The 10,564-nt window shown below is 40.1% G+C and overlaps 2 protein-coding genes across 2 annotated transcripts; one reads left to right on the forward strand and one right to left on the reverse strand.

Annotated features, from left to right (window-relative positions):
- Positions 1-1,469: 1,469 nt before the first annotated feature.
- Positions 1,470-2,516, reverse strand: LOC104421832. Its single transcript, XM_010033950.3, has 2 exons — positions 2,355-2,516; positions 1,470-2,238 (listed from the first exon to the last, which is right to left on the reverse strand). The coding sequence occupies exons 1-2, from the start codon at positions 2,370-2,372 to the stop codon at positions 1,831-1,833; spliced, it is 426 nt and encodes a 141-aa protein (XP_010032252.2). The 5' UTR covers positions 2,373-2,516; the 3' UTR covers positions 1,470-1,830.
- Positions 2,517-4,180: 1,664 nt separating this feature from the next.
- On the forward strand, positions 4,181-10,341 carry LOC104421833 (protein MAEA homolog). Its single transcript, XM_010033951.3, has 7 exons — positions 4,181-4,672; positions 5,639-5,833; positions 5,904-6,026; positions 7,924-8,109; positions 8,741-8,874; positions 9,770-9,956; positions 10,043-10,341. The coding sequence occupies exons 1-7, from the start codon at positions 4,358-4,360 to the stop codon at positions 10,142-10,144; spliced, it is 1,242 nt and encodes a 413-aa protein (XP_010032253.2). The 5' UTR covers positions 4,181-4,357; the 3' UTR covers positions 10,145-10,341.
- Positions 10,342-10,564: the final 223 nt, after the last annotated feature.

The raw sequence follows: 10,564 nt of genomic DNA on the forward strand, positions 1-10,564 counted from the left end.
TTCAGCGATATCAAAAAATATGCACAATAATTTTACTTTCCCATTAATGAACTGATTAGGGTCAATCGCTATCAATTAGGACAGCGGTGATCAATCAAGATCAATCAGGGCAACAATATATTCAATAATATCCTACAAGGATAGATTCACACGGCAAGTTCTGGCGCCTTTCGGTGATGTGTTCTTTATGCAAGAAGGCTCCATGGAGGATGGCAACTCTGATCGAGAAGAGGCGGAGTAGTGACGTTGATGATCAGTGCTTGAGACTCGCAAGAGAAGAGAAAGGATCAGGCGCCCGTGGCTTGATGCCATTATTGTGGAACTCTCTGAAAAAGGAACTTCTCTGAGCTACATGAGGTTCAAACTATGTCAAATTTGAAAACAGGAAGGGGGAATAGAACGAATGGATCTTTAGGTACATTTCCTTTTATGTTAGCTTTGCTATAGTGGAGGATCTCAGCAAGGTCTAAAAGGATGGCCCCCGATTCAGTAATGGATGATTCTCGTCTATCTGGCACTGAAATTTCAACCGTCTAAAGCTGATGTCTGTGGTTGCGGTTTGGATTCGTGCTTCTGAATTTCAGTCTCGAGTAATATAGAACAAAAATGTCGAAGAAGGTTGCAAATCTTGTTGGTCCTCCCCTTTCGCATTGATGTCAAGACGGCCAAGCGTGGGGGTAAACTTGCTTGGTTTTGTATCCAAATTACCTTGACAGGCCCCCTTAAGAAGACAATTCTGAGGGATGGAAGAAGACTAGTCGTTCTTTGTGGAAGTTCTGAAAATTTGTGCTTCCACAATGGAGTCCTCGGTCACAGAAAGATAGCTGCCTCAATGTACTTCATCAGCGTTAATGGAGTCTCAAAGCTGCACAAAGCTCTAGTAATAGCTACAAGTAGAACTTAATAGTTACCCTTGGATGCTTCTTGCAGGTTCCTAATGAGATGCTGGCCGGAAGAGAAAATGTTGGTGGTAGGTCTGTGTATTCTTACAGTGCTAGTATCCATCAAGACTATGAGCTTCTGCAACCTCATTGACATCGGTTTTCTCTGATCCTAAGATTCATTTGGGTTAAGTACATTGGAATGATGTTGCTCTTATTCAAAAGAGGCAGCGTGAAACCAGGGCCAGTCCCGACAGGGGGCTGGTGTATCCAGAAGCCATCCAACCAACTTAACACGTCGGTAACTTATCACTGCCCTATCCTCTTGGATTTTAGCTCTCCCAAACGAGGCATTGGTAATAAGCCACTCAGATTCGAACCCACGAGGATTTTCCTTCTCTTTCCTGCGACATTTGGGAGTTTAAAAATATCAAGCCTGTTCGTGCTATGTATAAATTTCTTTGACTCGGGATCGGAACAAAAATGAAGAAAGAACTTAGTAGATTGACTGGCGTTCAGAAATTTCTCAAGAATCTTGTCCATGGGTATCAAAAGATCCTGAAGGAAGAAGAAGTACTTCGCCAAGGATTTATCAAGCAAGCACTCTGGATCTTCATATTGATGGCACTTCATCTGCTTAGATATTTTGACAAGACCCAATGACAGAAATTACATGCAAAGGTATCTTGGCAACACCAGCAAACCAGAACTTCTGTTCAACATAAACCATAGAAAGAGAAGATATATACAGAGCTTATTGATCAGCATGATGATCACTTCTATTTAACACGTCTTAATCTGTATCGCATGCATAGTATGAAACATATCGCGGCGTATGTCATCACAAGGCCATCGCCCTAGGATCAGCTAAATCCATCAAACCCCTACGCCTACAGATTTAAGGCTCTCTACATGAGGAAGCCTTCGAACTCCACTGGAAGCATCCTTATTAGGACCCGGCGGCGAGGCGGGCCCTGATGGCGGAATCACCAGTATCGAACTCCTGAAGGTGGGCGATCTTCCGGAACAGGGACTTGTTCACAAACTTCTCCGCCTCCTTCACCACCACCTCCGGCTCCACCACCTCCGGCAGCGTCTCCCTCCGCGACTTCCTCACCCACACCGTGGGCGAGTCCTTCAGTTCCCTCATCGCCGTGTAAAGCCCCAGCGAGGTGGAGAGGGTGATCATCCCGAGCGCCATGCAAACCGGCACGAAGTCCCCCTTCTTCATCCGCTTCTTCACTTGGTCAACCTCACTGCTGTCTATCGGCAGCGCGTGCGCTCGCATTTTCGGTGTCGTCGAAGTGGTGAAGCCGGCAGTCTGATTCAAGCGGCTCGAGAGCAATCGCAACAAATTCTGGGCCAAGAAAAGAAAGAAACAAAAGAACAGTCAGAAGACTTAATCCAGCACAAGGCCTACCTCGGATCGAAATTAGCCATAGGACGAGAGCGTTTCCTGAACACGAAGCCTACCTTGGATCGAAAAGCCATGACGAAACCGAGACCTGTTTCGCAGTCGCAGGGTGATCAAGGAATCAAGATCATCGTTTTATCTAAGCGAAGAGAGGTATCTGGAGCTAGTAAAGCTACAGAATCTAGAAGACGCTTGAATGAAGTGATGCCAATCAAATCATGAATTTTCTTTAACCTTTTCCTTTTGGTGGAAAATCTGCAGTGAAAATGACTGCTTTCTAGGATGATCTGAAGATGACTACACTAAGCCAGAAGGTGCCATTTCTGCCCAGGTGGTGGGCTCCAAGCGTTGCGACGTTGCTCCACATTTTCTCCCTCGTACATGATCAAAATCAATTTTTTTTTATATAAACAGGATAGCTATCACATTAGAAAATAATCAGAATCTGTATTAAAACGTGTTAGGATCGTTTGATCCAATGAGATTTTATGTGAAATTTTATGTGAGACCCACTATTTTGAATAGTTGACATGAATAATGAGATTTAAGAGAAGTCAAAAAGACAATGCAGAGCGGTAGTACTGCATTTTCTCTCTTTTAATGTTGGATAGTAGGTCCTTGCATAAACTTATTTGTTCTGAAATCAATAGCGTATGACCTAATTCGTTTATCCAGATGTATACATTTTCACTATCAGATTGCTTAATAAGTTTCCCAAACACTAATTGATGTATCTATTGTAAATGGGTGCTGCAGCTTTTACAAAAATATATGGCAAACTCTTCATTTCTACGACATCCTCGAAGTTACAGCAGGCTTATAGTAATTTCTGGAAAGGTGCCTCAACCCTACGCAAAGAGCGCGAATTCTATGACATCCAGCGCCTGTAAGGAAAATAGAGAAGGGTATAATTGATCTTAATCCTGTCTGGAATTAAAAAAAAAAAAAAAAAGCTTCATTGAGAAAGGAAGTTGGAAGGGACTGAGAGAGAGGTAAGCCACCTCCCAAAGCATCTGGTTTGTCCTTCTAGATTGAGTACAGATCGATCTGCCCTCGTCGAGGGGAATCATCGACGTTCGAGATCAAGTGGCTGCCTCCCAGGCGAGGGCCACCGATGAAGAGGGTCGCCGGAGACGTTTCGTACCATATTTTTCATGCTATTAAGAGGATCGAAAACTTCTCCCATTCAACAGACATTTAGCATGGTACGATATTACTGAAGAAAGAAGTAATGAGAAAGATATTACTAGAGATCAGTTTCTATGAGGCGCAATACCCATGGTGTCTTCTAGGCGTTATTTCAAAGGAAACAACAAATTGTATCAAGAAATTATTCTTCAATTCTTGTTCTTAGTTTGATGTGCAATGTCGTCACTAGATTTTTAAATTGTCCAATGCGATCCCTAAATATTTAATACATGTTTAATTTAGTCATTAAATTATATGAAAATACTCGATGTTATCTCAATTTTAAATGGAATGACAATATTGAATATCTTTATATAGTTCATGAATTAAATTAAATATATACTAAAAATTTATAGATCACATTGCATAAATTAAAATTTATGGTCAATATTACAAATTAGGCTAAGGTTTAAAGATCATTTATGTCATTATCCCAAATAAGGACAGAAATCCTGCAACTATTCAAAGTTTCAAGATTATGGCGTTACGGTGCTAAATTTCCCACATTTTTTAGCAATCGACATCATTTGTCTATTTTCTTTTAAATATACTGATTAAAAAAAAAAATCAAATGCACGAGTAACGTTACTTGTTGACATTACTTGCAAGTTGCGACATTGTTTTTTTTTTTTTTTTTTTTTTTTTTTGGGGGTCCTGGTAATTTTGCTATAAAATGATAAAATTTGGCGTTGGGCTTGGTCCAAGGAATGGAAGTGCCGTGAGAGATACGGAACGTCGTCGTTCCTCTCCGAAGAGCTCATCTTCCCCAGCGCCACCTGAGCAACTCATCAAAGCAACCGAGAACCGACCACATCTTCCCAATCCAAATCCCCGAATCCGAGTCCGAATCCGAATCCCCATCGATTCGTCCGGAATGGAGATCGATCCCCTCCCCAAGGGCGCCCCGCCGGCCGCCGCCGCCGCCGCCGTCGCCGCCGCCGCGGCCGCCACCAACGCCCCGTCGTCGAAGCTGTCGCGGCTGACGGAGTCGCTGAAGCTGGAGCACCAGTACATGCGGGTCCCCTTCGAGCACTACAAGAAGTCGATGCGCGCCAACCACCGCGTCGTCGAGAAGGAGGTCTCCGCCGTCGTGTCCGCCGTCTCCGACGCCGCCGAGGCGCCCGGCGAGGACAACGCCGTCGATCGGCTCAGCTCGCTCGTTTCCAGGTTGCAGGGCCTCAAGAGGAAGGTGCTCTGGTTTTCCTTGATGCGTCATCGGTGAATTGTAGTTTCATGAGGTTGGATTGTTTCTAGATGGTTCTTGTTGCGCTTAGGTTGGGGAAGAGGTTTGGTTTGTTGGCTGGCTAATGGAAGCTTTTGACGTGGTAGTGAATATCGAGTCCTGCAGAATTGCAGGGAATTAGGTAAAGATTGAAATGAAGGACCTTAAAGTGAGGTTCGGGCTGATTACCTGATGAGAATTGTCGTCATAACTATGGGGAGTTTGATAGTTTTTTTTCCTACCACTTTTATTATTGAAAGAGGTATAATTAACCCAGTGGCCACCCTTCTCACATTGGGAAGGGATAGGTGGGGAGTTCGAATCCCCACCTTCTTGGGGGTTGGGTTGGGGTGGGACGATTAGATTCAGGTATGAGTTTCAACTCCCACGTCCTGCAAAGGGGTAGGACAAAAGTTTGAAATAGGTTGAGAGTTGGAGTAGGATTGACCCAAAAAAAGGGTATAGTTAATCAGTATTTCTCTCTCTCTCTCTTTTTTTCTTTGTGATGGAGTAAAGAAAGAGTAATTTTCTCAATTCAATGTATAAGGAAGTTAAGGGGTTGTGAGGAAGGTTTAAAAAAAACCTGGTTGTGTTCAAGGAGTTGAATTATGTTATCTCTCAGTACTGTTCTGTAAATAGTTGACTGAGAGTTCTCGTATCCAATCAAGTTGCTTCCTTTAGCCGAAAAGAAATGAAAGATTTCCAAGCAGCCAATGATGAAAGATATGATGTGATATTTAGATTGTGATGAACATACCATTGGCTGAGGTCTTATTTGAACTACTTGTTTTGTGATGAGGAACTTTTCTTGGGCAAGGCCACACATAATGCGTATATTCTCCCTTAGCTGTATGTGTGCTCAGTTAGTCTTAATGCTGTATGCTTAAGTAGCTGTGACGACATGTAACTTTGTATTTTTTTGACCTTGAGTAGTTGGGAGAGGGAAGTCGGACAGAGCACTTGCAAGCTCAGAGATGCCGAGCTCGATTAGAGCACTTAGAATCAGCTGACCCGGAGAATTTATCTGAGTGGAGCAACACTCGATTAAAGCGAATTCTTGTAGATTACATGTTGCGGATGTCTTACTATGATACTGCTGCAAAGCTTGCAGAGAGTACTAATATACAGGTACTTGGCTTTATTCTCTCCTGTGTAATCTTGGAAAATGATTATGATCTGTGTGATCTTTATGGGCTAGGATCTTGTTGATATTGATGTATTCCTGGAAGCCAAAAAAGTTATTGATGCACTCCAAAATAAGGAAGTGGGTCCTGCCCTAGCTTGGTGCACTGAAAACAAGTCAAGATTAAAGAAATCCAAGGTACTTACTCTCCAATTGATTGGTCCTTTCTAAATAATTAGTTAGAACTCTTCGATGTACTTTTTCTCTTAATGTGCTTGCTCTCTTGTGATGGCTGTATGATTTGAAGCCAAATAAATGTGAATTATCACTATGTAGAATAACAGCTTGACACAGCTCATCTTTTCTCTATCTAAATTTGACACTTTTTTATTAACCCACTTTGTCTATTGGATTGCACTGACTTAGTAATTCTTTGGTATGACACTTGCATCTTGTTGCTGCTTTGATATCAAATGAAGAATGTTGTACATATCGAAATGTCTTGACTAGTTATATGAATTTATAAGATCATAAACTGGAGCTTTTATTTATTTATTTTATTTTTTATTTTTTATGCTTCTACTAGTGACAGTTGCAGATTACTGTGCAGATGGCTTAGTTGTTGAATTAAAGAGAACTTTTGCTGCATGATTCTTTCTGGGGCTTTGTAAGTTTGTGATAATCGCTTGAAAGATAGTTTAGTATGGCTCAGCTTCATGGATATGATTGAACCAAACATCCAATCTTGGCTACACTTTGGCTGGAAATTTTGTTGTTGTTTATGCTTGAGTTTGGTCCACAAGTCCTCTTCAAGAGTTGCCGAACAGTGTCATGTCAAGAAAATTGCGAAACCCAACAGAAGCCATGTTCTTCTGATTTCTCATTTTATTCTTTTGTTCATTGTCAAGGTTTATGAAATGGAATAAATAAAACCTAACAGATGATATTCAGGTATTTTCTTTGGCATTTTATTTTCTATTACTAAGTGGCTAGTGCTAAGTTTTGGTGAATGGTCATTTAACTAGGTAATAGATGGCTTTCCCTGGTTTTTAGCCTGCTTAAGGTTATATAATAAGATCTTTAGGCTCTTATTATAAATTTCAGATTTTGAAGACAATTTGAAACTGGAAATTTTTGCTCCAGTGCAACTGCAGATCTACTCTGTCACTCAATGACAATTTGTATTTTGTGGTTTCATACTTGATTCATCAAGATATCTATTGCTTGAGGTAGATTGAGTTATCACATTTGTGCCAGTACCTGCATGAATGCGAATTGTTTGAGTTATAGTGAGGTAGCCTTTATTAAGAAGCCTTTGTGAAAATTTGTGATACACAATATAAAAAGAAAATGGTGCTTTGGCATTAGTGTCGAAAGGAAGGAGAATGACTAGTGGCCAATGAGCATGCATTCTAGGCATTTTTTGGTTAGATATCTTTGATGAAGATTACCTTAGGGCAAGTTTCATACTTTTGCTGCTATACTTTGATTTATCCCATGTCACTCAACTTTTTGGTATTGTCTCAGTATTTTGACTCTGTCAATTTGCACTAAAGCCACAAACAGAGATCTAATGTGCAAATTCACTTGAAAAAGATACATGTGGGCATCTTTGTGGAGATTCATGCATAGAAAATATATGTCTCATCTATGTAATTAGCTAGTTACCATATTATTAAAAGAATTGCTCATACAATAGATCAGATTTTCATCTGTGATTTTTATGTCAGGTCAAGAGAGTGGTGACTTTGAAATAATGTCAAAGTTGACCGGTTACCATACCAATGATAGTAGTAAAAATGAAATTCATGCCAGTGTCTATCGTATAAAAAGTAATTTTTTGGCTTTCTTCAACTAGTCACCGTTATTCATGACATTGTATTTTCGTCCACGACGAAGTTGATGTACTATTCTCTTAGTGAAAAAAATGATATCTGCATCTCCCCAGGATAGAATAAATTAATTAGACTATCTATGCATTTTCTAGTAATCAGTCCGATATGAACAGTGTTTGGAATTATGTTGCAGTAATGCTCGAATTTTATCGTGAAATTTTAAGACATGCAATAAGTCTCAAGAATGTTTTTCGTGACAGAGTATTTTTGAGTTCCAATTAAGACTTCAAGAGTTTGTCGAATTGGTGAGAGCAGAGAACAGCATGCAAGCTATTACCTACGCCAGAAAGTACCTTGCACCATGGGGATCTACACATATGAAAGAGCTGCAACGAGTCATGGCCACATTAGCATTCAGAAGCAACACTGAATGTGCAACCTACAAGGTGATCTGCATTTCTCTTGCGCTGATATGATGTAGAATGAAGGCCATTCATTAGTGCTTGCTCAAGCTAGATTACTACCATGAAGCAATGAGCTTAACTTCATGATGGCTGTCTATACTAGCTGAAGACAATAGCTAACTGTCTCTTTATTCTATTATCATGTGAGAGGAAAATAAATTTATGGACTTTTTGGTGTGGATCATTGATTTTTTATGTTGCTATTGAAGTTAAGTTGGGCATGCTACTGAGAATTGAGTTCATTCCATACAGCCAGTGCTTGTCTATTTGGTATCTCACAATTCACTGTGTGTGGGTAAGGTGCTCAGTGAAAATTTTCTGTTAAATATTCTTACTGTTTAATCTGACAACTTTGTAGCTCTTTTAGTTGAAATTTGTTCATTAAAAGTCATTTAGTTTGTTTGTACCTTGTCTACCATGATAGCAGGTACTTATCAGTCATAGTTCTAATTAGGACCCTTCAAGATTCTCACCAAACTTTGACCAAATCTAAAAGGTCTTCACTGACAATGTGTTATCGCCAATTACTTATGTACTCTTAATAACTTAACATCGGTCTGGGCATTTTCATATTATGTCTTGACTCGAAGGATGCGAATGTATTCTTTTACAGGTTTTATTTGAACCGAAGCAATGGGATTTCCTTGTGGATCAATTTAGACAGGAATTCTGCAGATTATATGGAATGACTTTTGAGCCTTTGCTAAGCATATATTTGCAGGCTGGATTGTCTGCTCTGAAAACTCCGTATCCTTTTTTCTTTTTCTATTTTTTTGAATTCTTTGGTGTGATTACTTCTCTGCATTCGTTCAATTCATTCTCCTTTCTTTAACATGTGAGTGCCACTGTATGCATCTACTATTTCGTTTTGCAATTTACCTATAGGATTTTCCAACTATCGTCATCAATTTATCAGATGAATAGTGATAGAGTCAATATTACAAGGAGGGATTGCAAAGATTTGCATGGTAGTCCACATACTTGAACCTGGATTTAGGGCATGTTATGCAATGAATTATTTGTGTATGTGTTTTCCCCCATCTAATTCACATTTCTATTAGGTTACAGTAGTTGTGAAACCAAAGAGTACCACAAGAAGCATAATAGTACTTATTTTGTGGGGCCAATATTTTATGGGAATCTATGTATTAGCTTTTAAAGAACCAAAATGTATATAGGTTTGACTCTTTTGCACTGGAGTCGCAAAATTTGTAATTATGGAGTGGTTGAGAATTTGAGATGGAATACTTAGAGATCCACCCAAAATTCGGCCCAAATTTGGAGCCACGTTGATTCAGACTTGGCTTGTTACACTAAAGATCCATGGAACCTTGTTGCACAGAGGCCACATAATTTGTTCATCTCTGGTGCAACCATGTCCAGGAAGGCCTTGGTTGGCAATGAACGGTGGAAGGATATCACTGGGCCATGGCATTTCATCTGACGTTGTCCTTGAGTGTGCAGAGGACCCCGTAACAGTATCTGGAATCGAAAATTGCTTGAGTGATACATTGAGCAAGAGATTAATCCATGAAGTCAACTATATGTTCTGAGGATTACCCATGTTAATTCAGCCTGGTTACTTTAGTTAGCTTTTTTGTTCCTTTTCACTTTCATATGTGTTTGCCTTGACCTAATTTAGATTCTGCACTGAGGATGGTTGCACAAAGGAAGACCCGTTATCGCAGGAAAGTTTCCGAAAACTTGCAATGCCATTACCTTTCTCCAAGCAGGAGCACTCGAAGCTTGTTTGTTATATAACTAAAGAACTTATGGACACGGAGAACCCACCTCTAGTCCTACCAAATGGCTATGTCTACAGCACCAAGGTATGTGTCGATGTGTAAATTGTTTACTACGAGTGTCTTGAGTTTTTGTTTAATTGATGCTAACATAATCTTTTCTCCTGAGACAGGCTCTTGAAGAAATGGCAAAGAAGAACAATGGTAAAATCACCTGCCCTAGGACAAACTTCGGCTGCGACTATTCTGATCTGGTGAAGGCATACATATCTTGATGTACAATTGCAACAGAGCTTATGAAGTACGGATTCTGAAGCTCTGTAATCTGCTCCTCTTCGGAGAAACTCCTGAAAAGTCGTGTTGATATTTCTGGGAAATCTCGTGTACATAATGCAGAAAGCACCCTTATCAGTATCAGCACATCTATTGATTCATAAGTTCAGTAACCAGAGTTTTTCGTTCTCTTTTGTCATTTGATGTTCCGATTGATAGCAAATGCAATCGCATGCATTCACATGCTCAGATCAGACTAGTGGCAAAGTAACAATCGCTGCCGCCGTTCGATCTTAATATTTTCTAATTTCCTTTTCGTTTAACTTCTGTTGTTTAGCAAACGTGGAGAATTTGCAGTGTGAAAAGTTCTTGGAAAGCTTCTTCTAGTGGTGACCGGAAATGTGCGCAAATCTGGGCTTTAG

The sequence above is a fragment of the Eucalyptus grandis genome, chromosome 10 (assembly GCF_016545825.1).
Source record: "Eucalyptus grandis isolate ANBG69807.140 chromosome 10, ASM1654582v1, whole genome shotgun sequence".
NCBI lineage: Eukaryota > Viridiplantae > Streptophyta > Magnoliopsida > Myrtales > Myrtaceae > Eucalyptus > Eucalyptus grandis.